Source organism: Heliangelus exortis, chromosome 17 (assembly GCF_036169615.1).
Source record: "Heliangelus exortis chromosome 17, bHelExo1.hap1, whole genome shotgun sequence".
In the NCBI taxonomy this organism is placed as follows: Eukaryota; Metazoa; Chordata; class Aves; order Apodiformes; family Trochilidae; genus Heliangelus; species Heliangelus exortis.
Genome location: NC_092438.1, coordinates 487,266 through 507,066, shown reverse-complemented (window position 1 = coordinate 507,066; position 19,801 = coordinate 487,266). Strand labels below are relative to the sequence as shown.

Here is a 19,801-nt window from a genome sequence, read left to right as displayed (position 1 = left end):
TTAAAATAATGAACACATCTCTGTGTCATTCATTTATCCATTGACTGCCTCACTACAATTGGCATCTTAACAAAAAAATCGATTGTTTTGAAACAGAAACATGAGCAGACTGAAGTTCAGCTAGCAAGAATCTGGAAATACTTCAAAGAATAGCTTCTGTTACTGAAAGCATTTGCCTTCAGATTGTTCATCCAAGACTGTTATCTCCTACTTTTGCCATGACTGAAATAATGAAATAATGAAAACTTACTTCATGATATTCCCCATGGTGGAAGAAATTAGAATGATATAGAATCATCCATTCCGAATTTAACGTAGCTGTTTTACTGTCAATAAGCAGAATATCATAGCGTTACAGAATAGTTTGATTTGGAAGGGACCTTGAAGAACATCTAGTTCCAACCCCCTGGTCTGTGCCATGAGCACAGACACCTCCCTCAGGACCAGGTTGCCTAACCTGCCTTTGAACACTTCCAGGGAGGAGGCATCTACAAGTTCTCTGGGTAGTCTGTTCCCTTGTCTCACCACTCTCAACGTAAAGAATTTCTTCTGAAGATCTAATCTAAATCTCTCTTTCAATCTGAAAATCTCAAGCCCTTGTACTATCAATACAAATAGTAACAAATCCCTCCACAGCTTTCTTGTAGCCCCTTCAGGTAGTGGACAGCTGCTGTCTCTTCTTTAGGTTGAACAAATAGCAAAAAAAAATTCACGTTGTTCTACCTAACTACATTGAAAAGATAGATTATTTATTTTTTAAATGTTTGGAGGGCAGTCTTACACTTCCTGGTTTTGGTGGTATGACTACTTACAGTCACTTATAGAATATTGGACAAGTATATGGTTGTGTCAGGGCCAACAAAACTAATGAAGATTTAAGAGAGAGCATGAGTCAGGTAATGCTTTTCCTATGACAGTGTGAGGATGGACTGGACATAAGCAGGCAGCTTCACAGTGCAGTAATACATTGTGAAAGTGAGAGTAAACTACAAAAAGCCAACGCATCTGTTTCTGTCTTCACAGCTGTTCTTTGCATTTTCATTCTGTAAGAGAAACAGTAGGACATTATCATAGCAATCCCTATGGCTTCTTTTTCCTTTATTTTTGGGTATGGCTGGACTGGACTTCTGTGTATAGTGGTACTAGTTGCTTTTTCCTTTCCCTTTTGTTAACCACTTCCCTATTTTTGCATTTTATACAATAGTGGAAATATCTAGTAGAGCTTTGGACCATGCAGTAAGAAGTCTGTGGAATTGTAATAAGTCAAATGCTAGATAAAAAAACCCCACATCATTAGAAACGATCATCAGTTGTACTATCTCCACTGAAGAGGGGTGTCTTAAGTATGTCTTACTTGTTTCATTTCCTACTATGGCTTGTACTTTCGTGCACTCTTGTAAGAGTGACTTACTGTTCCTAGTAGAGAAACATTTAAATTTGATTTTAATGATAAATTTATTATTACCCCTCCAGAAATGTGGTAGTGGCTAAAAGAAAAATAATCCTGTACCTATAGAATTTACTGAGAGATTTTATTTTCAGTCCTGACTTCTTTACTTTGGTGTCTTGTGTGTGTGGATATGAATTGAGGAATGTTATTAGTTGTAATTGCTTACTAAAGTAAATATTTTTTTATTAACTCATCATTTTTCTGTAACACTAGAAGTCTAAAGCTCCTCAAATATGTAATTCTAAGAATTGAATAGTCAAGATGTTTAATAGTTTAACAAAGTAGACTTTAGGGAGTTGTGAAGTAATTTTTCTGTCACCATGAGTTGAATTTTCTTTTTTGAAAATTGAGAAGTCATTGGTCACAATTTGCATGTAAGTTAATTATTAACTTTCTCAAAACTTACTGTTTCTTTTAAAGTTAAATAGTACAAGTTCCATATTCACTTCAGATTGTTGAATGTTAAAGTCAGTTAGTTCTAGACTGGAAAAGGTAAACAACCTTATTTTCATGATACCATTGTTACCTTTCCAGACAGGATTTCTAAAAGTGATGTCTTTAAACCCTGGTGCCATAGAAATTCTGGAAAATTAGGCAAAACCTAGAATACTTTAAATATCTGTATTTCTACTTAACCTTCCACCATTTTTTGATGGAGCAAATAAGAAGGACTATCACATTTGTTAGTGGTCACAGAAACATAATGTTGAATGATATTGTTCTTACCTTGCCCATATACATATATTTAAAGAAAAAGAGAGATTTCTTGTTTGTGATTGATGTTTCCATGTGACAGGTGCTGTGTTGGTACTAGGTATGTAATTGTTAAATTCACACAGCTAAGTATCAAATCTGTGTGTAATTTGTTGGGGATTCCTTCAACAGAGGACACCATGAATGTAGTCATTCTGCAAACTGGTTGTCAATCAAAGCCAGGCCCTCACCTGTTTTCAACAGACAGCATAGGAATTGCAAATGAATGGAGCAGCAGTCTTAACTCCACAAACAACATTACAAATAGCAGTGGGCAGTCTGGAAATGTAAGTGTAAATAATTCTGGAAAAGTTACTAATAATAATCATCACTGTGCCAATATACCATGTTTAACATCTGTTTTTAATTTCTTTGTGCTTCAGCAAAAGAGAAAAAACCCCACCGCTATAGTAAATGTCAGGCAGTAATATTTAACTGATACTGTAAGCATAAATAGAATGTCTCTCTTGGCACCAGATTTAACTATGTATTATTTGCATTTTCATTTCTTGTTTTCTCTTTCCCCTTTTCCCCTTTTTCCCTCTTCCCCTTTTCCCCTTTTCCTCTTTTTCCCTTTTCTTTTCTTCTTTTCCCCGTTTTCCGCTTTTCCCCTTTTTGCCCTTTTCTCTTTTTTGTATTTAGATGCATTATTTTGAATGCCACAGTGAGGATCATCATTGTTAATCAAATATGCAACTATAGGACAGTTTAATTGACACACCTCTTTTTGCTGTAGGAAAGGTTTCATTCATGGGAGATCTTGCCTGATCCTAGTCCTCTTCTCTGCCATAATTGGTTAACACTAAGAATGAATTGATGAACATGATATACTTAAAACTTCTTACAGTGGTGCAGTACAAGCAGTGTGTTTGGTAGTAGAAAGGTATGTGATTACAAAGGTGGTAAATGTAATTTATATTAGCAAATTTTACCAGTTAAGGATCGAGGAGAGGAAGGGCAAAGATACATTGCTGATCTTTTATTCCTTTTACTATCTGTTGGAATATATCCTTTTGTTAGTTTTTATGTTTGTTGCAAAATAATATGCCAAGATAATTATATCTTTCTTGTTCTCTCCTGACTTGCATTTTTCTTAACTAATTTGCAGTGCAGAGTACTAAGTACATACACATTTTATTGCCAGAACTTTTACTTCTACCTTTTCAGCACTGTTGATCTAATCTGTTTGGTTAGAGACTAGGTATTGGACATATTTTAAATAATGTTTAAATGGAACTGACAATAAATAAGTGCAGTTGTTGAAATTTCTGGATTTCTTTCTTATAGCTTCATATTGCTGTCCTGTAGATTTGACAATAAAGATACCAATTTGCCTACATTTATCTTAGGTTCCCAGTGCAGAAGTGTGCTTTTGTAAATGAAAGGTTCTGAGAGATGGTATTCCTTTTTAACTAGGAACTTAATTTTGTTGTTGCTGAGGTTTTAAAGCTTTCAGGTGAGATCCATAACAGCATCTCTTCTCTCAGAGTCTTCTTAGCCCTCTATGACTTATTTACGTATAGCTGAAAACACTATTTTATCATGCCTTCCAGCTATGGGGAATCTTCTTCCATATACATGGATTTTTCTGTTGGTCATTAGGAATCTGGTGAATGTTGTGTACATTTTCTGTTCCATACTCAGTGAGTCTCTGCTCTTACTACTGTTTAGGTGTGAGAATGGGAAAGTTGACCCCAGACCCTTCCCTGTGCTTTCTACTAGAAGTTTTGTTGCAAGTGACCACCTTTCTTCTGGTGTCTGGCAAAATGTTTTGTTTTTCTTTAACTTGACTACTTACCTGCAGAATTATTTGACTCGCTTCCATTATTAATTTTTCCGAATATTCAGGTTCTGATTTTTCATTAGCAAGTTTGTCTTCTGTTTTTCCATGTTTAATTTGTGAGTTTTCTTGTCAGTGTTTTCCTCCCTCCCCCCCCCCATTTTCTATACACCAGCAACTGATCTACATGCATGGTTTGTTTTTCTCGCCGTTCCAATGCGCTGTCTTCCTGTCCTCTCCTTCATCTTTGTTCTCATCACCATCAGACACTGCCCCTGAGTAAGCTTAATTTTAGTGTTTTTTATCATGCTGAATTTCTGCCTCTGTGCCTCTCTACCTGACTGTGAGCAAGCGGTTTAAGTCCCAGTTTCTGTAATGTGGTAGTATTACTGCTCCATCAATATTATTGGAAGAATGAAGCCTTTAAGATTCTGTGATCCAGGTTGATAGTGAGGAAAACTGTATAACTGTTTAAATGTATACCTTATTATCTCAGCTATACTGTATTCTTCAGTCTTCTTCTAAGTTACCTTGTCAATTGGACTATAATCAGTCATTCCTCTGCTGTGTCTTTCCTTAAAACTTCAGGAAATACTCTCATCTCCAGCCTTTTTGTGGTGTGAGTTGAGTTTCAATGGAAAGTTTCTACATCAGTGTTTCTTTCCCTCCATGTTCTGCTTTTTGTTTGGAAGCATCTAGCATTATACTTTTGTCAGATCACCTGATCTTTGATAGTAGTTTTCCCTCAGTCTGTCTTTGCAGTTCCCTTTGCTTTATACTCCACCAGTTGTATCATCTAAATGTACTTAACAAAATGTGCTTAACTTAAATGTACTCCACAATGAAGCTTACCCAGTTTGGTACAGTATTTCCCTCAATTGTATTTTTTCATTTCAGTTAGTAGTACTTCTTTCTTCACACGCTTTTATATTTCTTTGTGTTGTGTTGCTCTGGCATGTCCTAGATTGACTTTGTTGTCATACCCATTTTTCTTATATTGCATCAGAGCTGCAATAAAGTAGAGGTGCATTAAGTAAGATCTGGAATGTTTGTATGAATTGTAGCAACAAAGTTATTCATTGTTTTCCCAGACCTACGTGTCCTCTTTAGAAGCTGTATTTTCAACAGCAGTTTTTACTTTCAGCTCTTGCTGCTTGTTCCTAACCATTACTACTCTTCTGTGCTCTGTTCAGTGTTACCTAATTGCCAGAAAGAACATTCTTTTTTACTCATTCTCCTACTGCTTTAATGCTGTAAACCTTTTTTCTCTCACTCTTCATCTTTGAAGAGGGTCTTCCTTATTTCTTCTGTTTTAGAAATTCATGTATCTGAACTCCTAAGTTACAGGAAATGGTAATAGACTAAGCTTCCTGAGTGCTTCTGTGCCTAAGTCATGACATAGCTTGATCAATGTTTCAGATATGTTACTTGCACCATTTCAACTTTGATGCCCTACTTGGTTAATGAAGTCAGTCATGTTGTCACTTCTTCACATTTACTCCTGTATCTGTTGCTTCTTGCGTGTTCTCGTGTTTTTCCATGAATCTTCAGCTATGTAATGTTTATCATACAGTGTGATCTCTTCCCATTTTAGACAGTCACCTGTGCCACAGTAACCTGCCTGGCATACAGTCCTCTGCATCCCATATGTATGCATCATTCTCAGCAATAAGCTTCCATCTCACCAGAATTTCATCCCTTCATTTCAACTCCTGTTATTTATATCCTGCAAATTTATTGCAGTTTAACATACCCACGTGCTCATCTTCTATGTCAGTTTTTCACACAGTGCCATGACATTTGGATTAACTAGTTTGTCTCAGTGCATGCAGCCATAGTCAGTTGATGCTTCTCATGCTTTCTCTAGCTTGTTCGTTACCTTTCACATGTTACTATATCAGTACAAAATGCATATTCTTTTGAGCATCTTTGTTGTATCACGTTAGAGTTAGCAAAATTAAGCCCTGCTTGTCAGCTCAGTTATGGTAAAGATTGTATACTCATCTAGATTGCAGACTCAGGGCTAACATTCTACTGCTTTCATTGACACTCAAGTTGCCTTTGTAACTTTGTAACATTTGGTAAGTAATGATCTATTAAGTTGTGATAATGCATCTAAGTCTGAACAATGGTGATGAATCATGCTACTTTTTTGGTGGGATTAGGGTTCTTAGACAGTGAAGGATGTGGGAATAAAATAAGTTACTTGAGAGCAAAATTAATTTTACATATTAATTAAAAATACCTACGTGTTTTCTCTTCCTGTAATCTTCCCATCTACCCCCACAAGTGTATCAGCAGTGTATCAGTATTTGCAAAGCCATAAAATACAACACTAAACAGGAAAACCAAGAAGCTGCTGCTTTCATAGGAAATATAACTAGTTTTATAGGTATATGTGTAAAAAAGTTCAGCTATAAGCAAAGGCCTAGAGTAGGCAAGAACCAAGGGAATGTATCACTTGTTCTACATGCAGTTTTTCTAAGCAATGAAGATGTAGTGAGGAATAGTGACAAATGATCTTTTTGTAAGAATCTGATGCCAAGGTTTGTTTAGTTAAAGCATTATGAGGATGTGATCTCTGTTAATGCAAGCTTGGAATATTTTGACTTGTGTGTCAAATGCTCAGGCATCCTCCTATGGACTTGAGCCAAGATGTGAAATCGGAAAAGTTGTTCTTTTCTAAACTCTGTGAAAGGTAATCTGAAATGTATCCAACTTCAGTGTTTAGCTAAGCTTAAAAATGAAACTGTAACAATTTAGAACTGAGCCTCTGTCAAGTAATGTCACAAATGTCAGTGGTCTTCACTTCAAGCAGACTCTAAACCCTTAAGGGGTCTAACCCAAGAGGATGTTTCTTGTGTTTGTATTAGGAGATAACCATATAGTATAGGGGCAGATAGGAGAAAGTGTAGAGAGAACCACAGGTCCTCAGGTGTCGCCGATAATGAACTGGGAGCTTAAGCCCAGGTGTGCCCACTAATTAGGGCCTGCCCCAGCCGGAAATGGGCGGGGCTGAAGGGCAAGATAAAAGGCATGCTCCCAGAAGCAGAGTCGGTCAGAAGAGAAGAAGATGCTTGAGGAGAGGGATGGTGATAGACCCCCGGAGAAGAACCGAGTCCCTGAGAGAAGGCTCACCGCAACATCTGGTGGAGAATGCGGGCAACAATAGCAAGCCGTAAATGCTGAGGTAAAAAAAAAAAAAAGAAGCTCTACACGACCACGTTGGTGCGGGAAGCCTGGCTTAAATGCGGAAGGCGATATAAAGAGCTTCGAAATACGCAACCACGTCCGATGGAGCTACTACAGTGGTGCGGGATGCTCTATAAAGAGCTCCAAAAACGCAACCACGAAAAAAGCTCCACGAGGCCAGGCTTAAATGCTGTAGGCGGCGTGTAGAAGCTCGGAATAGAAGCCCAGCACGGCAAGATACAACAGCCCGGAATGGCAAGCCAGGCAGGAGAGAAGAATGAGGCTCGAAAGGCGCAGCGAGTTGGCGCGCGGAACTCAAGCCCGAGGAATGCTGAAGCTGAAGCGGAGCTCTGAGTGCGCATCAAGTCAGTGCGGTCCTGAAACGGAGCCTCCCAGGGACACGCGATAGTGCGGTCCTGAAACGGAGCCTCCCAGGGACACGCGATAGTGCGGTCCTGAAACGGAGCCTCCCAGGGACACGCGATAGTGCGGTCCTGAAACGGAGCCTCCCAGGGACACGTGACGCGGTCCTGAAATGGAGCCCCCAGGGACACGCGACAGTGCGGTCCTGAAACGGGGCCCTAGGGACACGCGATAAGACTGGTGCGCTGAATGCTTGGAGAAGCCTCTGCATGGCCAGGCATCCCGAGGTGGCGAGTACCAGCGAAAGCTGAGCTGGTGCTCATGAGACCTCATCTCCTGCTGATAACAAAGGCCAAAGCGGTGCAAAAAAGCCGGTAAGAGCCTCAATTTTCCCTCCTTAAAGGCAAAGAGAAAAAAAAAAAATTCGAAAGATTGAAAAGGCCTATTGAAAAAAGAAAAAAATTTATTGAAAAATAATGAAAATAATTAAATGTTTATAAATTATTGTGGAAATGTTTAAATGAATTGTATATTGAAAAAATAATGAAAATAATGAATTGTTTATAAATTATTGTGAAATGAAATATTTAAAAAAAAATAATAATGAAATGTTTGAATGAAATGTTTAAATGAAGTGTAAATTATCATAAATGTTGAAAAATAATGAAAAATAATGAAATGTTTGAAAAGGCCTATTGAAAAAATGAATTTTTTTTTTCAACAAACAACAAAAAGGGGGGAAATGTAGAGAGAACCACAGGTCCTCAGGTGTCGCCGATAATGAACTGGGAGCTTAAGCCCAGGTGTGCCCACTAAGTAGGGCCTGCCCCAGCCGGAAATGGGCGGGGCTGAAGGGCAAGATAAAAGGCATGCTCCCAGAAGCAGAGTCGGTCAGAAGAGAGGAAGATGCCTGAGGAGAGGGACGGTGATAGACCCCTGGAGAAGAACCGAGTCCCTGAGAGAAGGCTCGCCACAACAAGAAAGAGAGGAATAAATTTTAAAGAACACCTTCATACAACAAAGAGTGATTTTTAAAAGTAGCTTTCTTGTACATTCAGAGTAGATTTAATTTTTTTTCTTGCTTTGTGTATTTAATGTACTGTGGATATTATGTGACTCATTTTCTTTTCCTCCTTTGTTTGCATGAGTTCTTTATATTTTGTGTGCAAGTTGAGACACAAAATTTGTGATACTTCGTAGACCAATTATTCAAACTTAAATAAATTTTTATTTTCTGAATAATTCAAAGGACAGAGTAGAGGCTATCACTGTCTACTCTTTATCTTCGTGGACTCTTAAGAGATAGCCCATAAGACAGTGTAATCAGGTAATGCTATCTTCACTTAGGGGGTCAAGTGATTAGTTATTTTAGTGTTTCAGAGCAAAACTACACAACTACATATTGTAAGCTCTTAATGCTTACAGATGTATGTATGATAATGCCACTGTTGCTACCTACTGCAACCAAAGGGATCATGAGTGGCACTCTTATGGTCTAGATACTCAACCTTTATATCTCAAGCCCATGTTGAACAAGGGCATCATTCCCCACTTAGGGCTCTGTTGGCACCAGGACAAATAATCCATAATGGCTATCTTCATTCCTCCCTCTTCTTCTGGTCTTCATTAGGTCACATTGCAGGGGGAACAAATATCATGTACATCTTCTGTGTTGGTAAAATAATCTCGTGTTGACTAGCTGAATGAGTGGACATGAAATACACATATGAGAAACATTCTGTCCAAATTGGGAAGCTCATCCTTAACTGAGCCAGTATTTTATCTAACTTAGTATCTAATTTTGCATGTTAGTCTCTCTTTGCTGTCTAGTAATTTTATCTTACATATTTGTTTGCTGCATTTAGCAGCCTAGTGCCACCAGAATCATGCTTTTAAGAGTCCTTTCAAGATGTTACCATGCATCAAAATTACCTTCAGAAATAATTTCAGTGTTTTAGAGTTGGAAAAATACGCAAACTTTGTATCCACAGAGGCAATTCTCAGTTTTGGATTTAGAATAAAAGGTAACAGAAAGCAAAACTTTGCATGTTCTAACAAGCTTTTGGTCAAAACTTGAATGCTTCAGTGTAGGAAGAAAATCCGCGGAGGCTTAAAGGACGACACGCAGTCACCAATATGGTTAAAGTGAAGTCGTTTATTAACAGTGGACACTCGCTTTATATAGAGCCTTTGTTTATATAACAATATCTTGCAGGTGGCTATATCTTGGACACAAATTCTGTTCTCACAGAACTTCTGCTGGCTACCTCATTATCCTGTTATTCTTCTTTTCTACTGCCAGCTCCCTTATCTTTTTCCCATAGCTCATCTTTCAGTAACCTTGCAACTGGGTCTCAAGGCCCGTAGCTCACTCTGGCTGAAGCCAAATAGTCAGGATTGCTCACATGTCTGTTTTCTTCCAGACAGTTTCCCAACATATCCCCCTTTTTGTTTTTGAGCAATCCTGACTTACTTCACCACGTGAAATAACATGCTAATAATACATTGCCATAAACAACATACTAACAATACGAAAGCATCAAAACCAATAATAACAAATATAATTGATAAACCTTGTCTAATTAAATCTCTAAGCTATCCCCATATCCTTAAGTGATTTAACCATTCATTTAACCCAATATATGCAAGAGTTAATTTTTCATGTTATCTTAATCAATCGTTTTTGGTTGTGAATTGACTCTGAATGATCAGATAAATTCATGCAAATACACTCCATCAAAGTCTTCACAAACATAAATAAAAGCTAATAATAAAAAGTCAATGGCAGCATGATATTATAAAACTGCATGTCTGACACTATCAACATCTTTTAGCATCTGTGTTAAAATACCAGAAGTTAAGTTCATCTACTTAGCAGTGCAACAGAATAGCACAATCAACAATCAACAATCAACACATAGACAAGGGATCCCATAATCAACATATAAACGATCACATGAATTACAACATTAACAAGAACCTATTATCAATACAATATGAAAAGCACATTTCACACTGCAATGGAAGGACTTAAATACCTTTTTATTATGAGGAAGGTCTGGTGTCCACTGGTGCATAGAACCAAGAGGGTAGAGGAGGCTTATCCGACAAAAATTGGTCGGGGGGCCCCAAAAGCATCCCCAGACCCCTCCCGGGTCACGGCACAGTGGAGTCCTGGTTTCCTTCATGGTTGCCAAATTGAGGCCCAAAAAGGCCTAATAAACAAAGACAGCAAAAGCACGCACTTTCCCCCCCCCCTTTTTTTTTTTTTTTTTTTTTTTTTTTCCTCTTCTGTGGTGTCTGCAGCAGGGCTCATTTTCTGAGCAGTAGCAGTGTCTGTGGGAGTAGAAACAGCAGCTGCAGCTGTAGCAGACACACTGGCGATGCTCACCGGCCATATCTGAGTTGTGCCCTTGTGTGAGGGGGGGCGAGAAGCGGCTGCGGAGGCAGGAGTGGGGGTGCTCTCTGTATGAGGAGCAGCTCTCACTCTCGAAACAGCAACTCTCGGCCTCCAAAAAGGCATACTCGTTCTCATAACTATGGGGGTTTTTTTTTTTCTGGTTTGTTTGGGGTTTTTTTGTTGGGTTTTTTTTGTTTGTTTGTTTGTCTGTTTTGGTTTTTTTGTTTTGTTTTGGGTTTTTTTGTTTTGTTTTTTTTTTTGTTTTTTTTGTTTGCTTGTTTGTTTGTTTTGGTTTTTTATTTTTTTTTTTTTTTCTTACTCCTCACCAATACATGAGAAAAATTAACAACAACCACTAGAAGATTCAAAAATGAAATGCTATTGCTACTAAAATCTGGTGGAGTCAGCCTGAAACAAAATGAAGCGGTACAATCTCCCAAACCAAACCTCAAGTGTAATTACCAAGTTTTTTTTTTTGTTGTTGTTGTTGTTGTTTTGGGTTTTTTTTGTTTGTTTGTTTGTTTTTTGTCTCTGTATGAAACACCAGTGGACCATGCACCACAATATAAATCATATTGCAATGATGGTCCTTAAGCAGCTTTATCTGCTTCTAGCATTTGCTCAGAAGCTTCTAACAATTGGGCTGCTGTAGCACCTTTTGGGAGTAGTCCTAATGCACGTTTAGTTTTTTTCATTAGCATTGTCATATGCTGACATATAAAAAATATTGTTTTCATCTCTTCTATCAAATCGGGATGTGATATTACCACTGAATATAAGTGATCCACAAATTTTGGATATGGCTCCACTCCCTCGTTTAATATTTGTAAAAGAGGGAGTTGCTTGTGCAGGATCATGCACAGTTTACAAAGCTTTATACACCAATTCTTGTGAAAGTTGTAACACTTCAGTTTGAAACCATGCCTGCAAATCTGCACATACAAAAGGACAAGCACCAAGTAACATTTGTGCTTGCACTCCATATAATGCATCGGTGTTCTGTCTAGGAATCACAGCTTCATTTTCACACAGCATTTGCCATTTATGATGAAATTGCAATTGTTGATTCCACCTTTCCCCCCCCCCCCCACTATCCCCTCTACCACCCTCCCCTCCCCATGTTGGATCTAAAAGAGGTGGAGCAGTGGGTGTTAAAGGGTTAAGGGAAGTAGGAGCAGGGATAGGGAACTGATCAGGGGATAAAAATGGATTAGTGCCCCTGGGTTGTTTAGGGTATTCTCCGGAGCAAAAAACTAGGGTTTTTTCAGGGGTATACTCATCCTTGGTCTCCAGTTCTTTCAGCTTCTTCAGCAGTTCCCTGAGTTGCTTGTCTCTGAGTCCCAGTTCTTTCCTTGGTTGTTGCTCTATAGCAGGCACTGATGGTGTTGACAGGTGAAGCAGAGGATTAATTGATGGCAACTGTGGTCAAGAAGATAAATCAGGCATCGGAGGTGGAGAGGAAGGCAGCGGTGGCAGAGTGTTCGGGAGCTGTGGCAGGCAGGCAGGAGGGGGGGGTCTGCATTCCAAGGTTCCTCGCCTGTGTTCTCCGGCTTCTCTCCCTCTGGGTCCTCCGACGATTTTGGTGGTGTTTTCGGTCGCTTTTCGTTTTGCTTCTCAGTCCCATTTTTACTTTTCATCTGACCCTCCAGGGTCAAATGGCACAGTTGGCTGAGCTTGAATCAGTATAGTCCCTTCAGGTGCTGGTGGGGGCACCTTAGGTGTCTCAAATAACTGCCTAGAGGTCAAGTCCATATTTTGAGCATTCATCGGCATTGGTAGATCAGGCGTTAAGGCAGCAAACGCTGAGGCTGCTACTCTTTCACTTTTCGTTTCTTTTAAGGTTTCTCTAATCAATTTCCAGAGTGTGGCTAAGCGTCCTGCCTCCTTATCTCCATCGTTAATTTTATCCCATAGAGCAGTACCTATGGCTTCCCAAGTAGGTAACTCAAAAACGGTACCCATCGAGGGGATCAAGTCTCTATCCTGTGCCCATTTCAGCAATTCTCGTAAGGTCCTGCCTTCGTGTGATAAACCTCTCTTAGAGAGAATACATTGGAGGAGCTTAACTACTGGCTCTTCTTCTTTAGAGAGTGTAGACCCCATCTCCTCCCCAGCCGCTCACCTTTTTCCTGGTGAGATTCTTCAGTTCCGAGGTACCTCTTCCGTTCCGTAGCCGGGCACCAGCTACACAGAGCCCGGGGCAGCAGTCTCCTTTCGACTGGCTTCTCCGCTCCTGCCACACCATTCCTTCGGTCGGCTTTCTCGCTACCCTCTCATCCCAGCTGTCTTCATCGCTCCTGGAAGCAACAGCGAGAGGGTCCCTGTTCGGGCGCCAAATGTGGGAAAAAAATCCGCGGAGGCTTAAAGGACGACACGCAGTCACCAATATGGTTAAAGTGAAGTCGTTTATTAACAATTCACACTCGCTTTATATAGAGCCTTTGTTTATATAACGATATCTTGCACGTGGCTATATCTTGGACACAAATTCTGTTCTCACAGAACTTCTGCTGGCTACCTCATTATCCTGTTATTCTTCTTTTCTACTGCCAGCTCCCTTATCTTTTTCCCATAGCTCATCTTTCAGTAACCTTGCAACTGGGTCTTAAGGCCCTTAGTTTACTCTAGCTAAAGCTAAAGAGTCAGGATTGCTCACATGTCTGTTTTCTTCCAGACAGTTTCCCAACACTTCAGTCTTTGACTTCAGAAGAAATTTTGTACAAGTAAACCTATCAATTAAATTATTTTTGTTTTGGGGCCCACTCTTCTATTTCTGTAATCTCTCAGGGTATGCGTACATTTCAGACTTGTGAAGAGAAGCTGACTTTTGCTTTCAGAAGCAATCTTATTACAGAACTATGTACAGATAAGGTTTGTGACAGGAGAGCGACTGAATATATATAGAGATAATAATCTCCAGCAATTATAGGGAATACATTTGATGAAGGTGGGTTTTTTTTATTTTCTGTCCAGGGTTAAGATCCCATCTATGTTCATGTCTGTCCTGTACCTGATTTTTAGAAATTTGAATGTGAAGTCCCTGCTGCTCAGGAGGAAAATTTTGAGGTTGCATTATTCTGCGGGGAGAGATGTCTCCTGTTAAAATCCTGGTTTGCTTAAAATACTTTCACATTCTTTGTAGCATAGAGTAAAATTAAGGGTTAGAAGTAACCCTAAGTTGAGAGTTTAACACTAAACTATATATTGTTTATTCTGTCTGATTCAGTGTGTGTTTTGTATTTAAATAAGCCAAAACAACTTTGGCAGATTTTCACTCCATTATTGTATTGAACAATTTAGTTTCTTCAGAGCTGGCAGATTCTGTTTGGGAACAAGCTCAGTAGTGATTGAAATGTGTGTTATCAATGAGTGTTCTCACCACTGGACTGTTGGGCATAAATGTAACTACTTACACACTGTCTTTTTGAGTCCAGTTATAAATCTAGTTTAAGAGAACTGAGCAGTTTACTTTAAAACGTAGAAACAAGCAATGTCCACAGTTCCACTCAAACATGTTATTGTAGGATGCTGGCACCTGAGTTCAAAAATTTCAGGTTGAACAGAACTGTATTTTTAGCAGAGAAATTGTCCAGATCTACTTACAGTTTGTATCTTCAGCTTAAGCCTGTTACTCTCTGCATAATGTACAGCAGAACTAAAAATAAATTTAGTAATGTTTTAAAATATTCTAATGGTAATTTATTGCTCAATAAACATTTTCATATTTAAAAGTTCAGAAAACAGCCTTTTGAGATTTACAAACATTTGAGATACTTTCTGCCATGATTCTACGTGTCTTTTTCTTTTTTAACTGCTTGGCTTGATCCAGATGAGTTCTTCTAAAAGAGTGACATGTTTTATAATGCTTGCAGTAAACATAAAAAAATACTACATAGTATATTAGACACTGTTTTCTGTCTTCTACAGATTTGCTGTTCTTCAAGTCCAACTGTAATGTCAAGTTCTTGTAGCAGTAGTTCTTTATCACCCCTTGGACCACTTTGTAGACAGCGATCATTAGTAAATGGTGTTTTATGTTCGGAGTCTGGCACGTCAGGTGTTTCTTCACCAACATATAGCTATCCAAAAGCACCAGGTTTTGAATGAGAAGATCAGGTATGTGAATAATATGGGTCTAGAAGTGTAAGTGCAATCTTAAGCTAAATTAGATTCAGCAGAAGATGTTGTCTGCCTGCTGTATCAGCACTGACTTTTGTTAACTTAGAACACAAGACAGAGGAAAGAACAATTTTTCCTAAGGAGAGAAAGAGAGAGCACCTTTGCAGGGTTTCCTGCTAGTCAGAAAGTCACTGAAAATTACTGGCCTGAAAGGAACAGAGGTCCTTTTCATCCTGCTCTGCAAGAAATCAGTGGGCAAAGAAAAATTGCTTAGAATTCCTTTTTATTTAAGTATGTTTCACTTGTTTCAAAAATTATTTACATTCAAAAAAAATCTCTCCTTATCCTTGACCTTTTTTGTTTGTTTGTTTGTTTTGGGTTTTGGGTTTGGTTTTTGTTGTCTGCAAATTTTGTTTGTTCATTTTGTTATTTGCAGCATGATCTATGAAAAATCTAGGCATTTTCCATTCAAACTTCTGGCTACTGTCCCACCAAATTCTTGTGGAAGTATTCTCCAGGTGGTGAGCATTTGGGACATGTTATTTTTGTCACAGCGTGATGCTAGCATGGCTGTTCACTTTTTGGACCAGAAATATCTCTCACATGCTCAGTTATGCATATAAGTGGAACAATTGCAATGCTGTTTCTTTTCCATGTATATATACTCTACGATCATTAAAATTTTTCTCTCCACATGGGACTGCAATGAAGGAAATTAAGTCAATCTGTTGGAAGATACCATTACAGAGATGCCACTGACCCATCATGAATTAATAATATATTTTACAGCAACAACCCATAAAGTTCATATATAACAGATATTTTTCTTCTTTTAGGCAAAGCGTCAAAGCTTCCTAGCTGAGTATCAGGAGAAAATAAATGAACAAGACAACAAGCAGGTATTGTCAAAAGCTAAATTCTGAAAATATTTTGCCCTTTCTGTTAACTTATTAGTGTAGGATCCAAGTTATGTGGTGCTTTACAAATTAGTCTAAGGAAAATTTGAGTGCAGTGACAGGACAAGGGACAAGAGGCACAAACTGAAACATGGGAAGTTCTTTCTGTACATATGGAAATACTTTTTTCCTGTGTATGTGAGACTGAGCACTGAAAAAAGCTGTCTAGAGAGGTTGTGGAGTCTCACTTTTTTGAGTAATAGAAAAGCTATCTGGACACGGTCCTGGAAAGCTGACTCTGGGTTCTGTGAAAATGTACAAGAGATGTGTACTGCATGGAGCATGAAGAATGAGAAGAATATGAGGCAATTTGCAGATACTTTTGATTATGGCAAATTTATGGCAGTCTTCACAATGAAGCTGTAAATGAACTTGATTTGGAAGTGGATAGTATTTATGGAAGATGAGAATTATGATAATGTACTGGAAACTCTGCACCAAGTTCCTATAAACTTTGTGAAGTTATTTTTCATTTTATCTTGTTACATGATTACATTTTGTTTGGATTTTGTACATTTTGTTATTTAATGTGAAAAAAATGTTCAGCTAGGAAAAATTAGCACAGGTATAAGTCATTATATAACATGAGAAAACACAGTCATGTTTCTTTACTATCTAAACCAAAGATCAGTTTATGCACCAATTGCGTTTGGATTAAATGAGAAAATAACAGGTAAAAACAATGACATGGAATTTAATTTGCATACACATGCATAATGAAATAGTACAGTTCCTCAGGCTTCAGCTAACTGATTATGTTAGTAGAGCTTATTTGCAAGTATTCAAATATATTTTTACCGAAAGCAGAATTCCCTCATGTGGTAGTGATTCCCAGCCACACAGGAGAAATGCACTTGCTGGTAAATGAAAAATATTGTAATCTATTAATTCAGAGGGTTCTTCTGTATTTCTTTCTGTTTGAATTAAAATAACTACTCAAGAAAATACATACTGTTTATTTGATATGTTTGTAATAAATTTTTGTAAGTGTGTTTGTGTATGTATATACACACACACACATATGTATACACACACATACACACACACATATGTATATGTTGTTCGTGTTTTTTTAACAGACTCATCTCAGTGTTTTTTCAGTGGTTAATCCACTTGCTTTAAGTATAGCTTCCAGTGTGGCCTCCAGTGTTGGATCAGATAGTTCATCGCCTACAACTGTCTCTGCTATCAGTGCCAGAGCTCTCCCATTCTATTCTGGCAGTAACACAGTTGAATCAGTAATAGGTAAGTCTTAACATAAAATCTTGGATTGTACATGTTCTGTTGCATTAATCAAGTGAGTGTTTAAGGTTCAGAGACTTTATTGGTAAAGGCAAAAGTATACATACCTGCTTTATTACATGTAATTAAAAGCAGTATCTGAAATTTTGTTTACACATATTTTTACCTCAAATCATTATTTTTCATAAAGTCTCCAATGTGAGTGTAGAAATGAGTGAATAGGGCATTTAAACTAAAATTCTGGCTTTGTTTTTGACCCAGTGATTTTAAAAAATGTGTTAAACCTTCATAATGCCACTCACTGTTGCTAGAAGTACTGTTGTCTGAACTTCTGTTGGTGGGATGATGAGATTTGACTTTACATTTTTAATGTTAGCACAGTCAAATAAAAATGAGAATTTTTTCTTTAGCTGAATGCATGATTTCCAGTCTGGTTATTTGTATGTTCATGGACAACATGTTTTGTTAACACTATGTGGACCAGATCTGAAAGGATGCAAAGAAGAAGAGCCCTTGCTTTCTAGGTGCATAAGACAGATTTTGGGAAGTACTTCAAAAAATTCCTGAAATTTGTCCAGAGCTTACTTTTCCCTTAATACCAATCAGGCAGTTTGTGTGAAAAATGGATAAATATTTCAGTAATACTTAGACACTGGGAACTTCAAAACTGGGCATGGTATTCCTGCTGTGGTCTCATAGGTGCTGGACAGAGAGAAGTAATCACTTCCCCCAGCCTGCTGAGTACAGTTCTGCTAATGCAGAACAATATGCTCTTTAGATTTCATTGTTTCTTGACTATCTAAAAACTCTCTACTGCTGCAGAACATGCTGAATGTGTCATTGATTAGAATTATGTTCTTCAGCCTTTTGAGATCCCTCTGAACAGCAGTTCTTGCCATTGGGAGTATTGGCTGCTCCCCTTTAATTTAGTGTTATCCACAAGCTTGTTGAAATTTGTTGTACTTTTATGCTAAATGTGATTTATTCAGGGGGCACAGCAGGCAATGTTGTGATTTGAGAGATGCTGTATTGCCCATTCTGTGGTGCAAGTCACATGATCAGGGAGTCACTGTCATTAGCTTTGTACTTGAAGCTTTCTGTGTTTAAATCGATGTGTGAGCAGCAACCAGGAGACTGCAGACAGTGAGTCAGCACTTTGGCATGGTAAGTTAGGCATTTGAGCTTTTAATGTTTTTAGGAAAAGTAATCTGTGCAGAATATTAAATGGTGTATCTTCTTTTGCAGTCTCACAAGGGTATAGCTTGCTTTCTTTGAGGGTGTGTTTGAACTGTATGTTGTAACAGAAAACAAATTTTGAATTATATTAATTTCAGAACTAGAATGAATAGAGTCTTTGATTTTATTCTGTGCTAGTAATACAATGTCATCAGCTTATGGTTAACATTTTAAAATACTATGGAATGAAATAACATTTTTGTCAAGATAAATATTACTTCTGGAATTAGTAGAGACTAGTTGGCTGAAAGAAGTCATGACAAAAATATTATGGTCTAATTTCTATATACTAGATATGGTGCTAATTCAGTATAATTTTTAAATCATGACACACTGAACAAATGAGGAAAAGTAATTTAAATAGTGATATGCTATGTTTCTTGTGTCCCAGCTTGATTATGTTATGAGCACAAGAGAGTTTTGATTCCCCTGAGTTAGAATAGGAGTTGCTGTCTTCAGATGTTTTTCTAAACAGTTTTCAGTATGCTGCTAACAGAATCTGAATCATAAAATACATGTCTCACCTGTTCTTTTTCCAGTGTTTGTGGCTATACAGGATGTCTGTAAAAATAAAGTGCTGCACATAATCTGAAGAGCAGAAAATTAAGATGTTATTGTAGAACAGAAAATAAACAAATGGTGTTCTTGTAGGAAGTGATGGACTGAGGGATCATTTAAAAAAAGGATTGAAGGAGCTGCAGCAAGGAAAAGGGCAAAGAGATTATGGGAAAAGGGTATGAATAGGTTCGAATAAAGAGTTAGGGGAAGGTTCCATTAGCAAGGATGAGGAAGCTTTGTCAGACAGTGGGGTCTGTGGCCCTTTATCTTGATATCACAGAGAACTCGGTCTGCTCTCAGCAATAATCCCAAGAGCTGGGGGCAAGAACAGTGCAGAGGAGTTGGGAGTAACCTTACCATTTAGACAGAATTACTATTTAGCATTGAGACTTGGACAATATATTGAAAACTGGAAGTGATGGAGTAAAAGAAGGTACATTGCTGCAGTCTGCTGTCACAGTCAAGGGAGATGGGCTGAGTTGTCTGATTTTTGTTTGCCTGATCTGAGAACTGCAGGGTGTATGAAGTCCTACTGAAAATTATAATTAAAAAAAGAAAAAAAGAGGTTAAATATTATTAAAGATAATAGAGAAGTCAGATGAGCAAAGTGTCAAAGGAGACAGATTTGGAGAAGGATAAACAAAAAATGGGCATCAGTGAAGGGAAATGACTTGAGTGATAGGAGAAGGTAGAACCTTAAGACTAGGGAACATCTGCCAGCCTGATACTCCACCTTGTTGCCTGTGTTAGGT

General features: G+C 38.1%; 1 protein-coding gene across 4 annotated transcripts in view; it reads left to right on the top strand.

The window, feature by feature from the left end:
- UNKL (unk like zinc finger) overlaps positions 1-19,801 on the top strand; it is a 61,305-nt gene that overhangs the window by 23,454 nt on the left and 18,050 nt on the right. For 3 of the 4 annotated variants that reach the window (XM_071761233.1, XM_071761232.1, XM_071761234.1), the window contains exons 8-10: positions 2,336-2,490; positions 15,894-15,956; positions 17,093-17,258. In XM_071761233.1, the coding sequence (XP_071617334.1) occupies positions 2,336-2,490; positions 15,894-15,956; positions 17,093-17,258 (384 nt within the window). The remainder of the gene's footprint in view (positions 1-2,335; positions 2,491-15,893; positions 15,957-17,092; positions 17,259-19,801) is intronic. The other variant, XM_071761235.1, reaches the window with a different exon arrangement.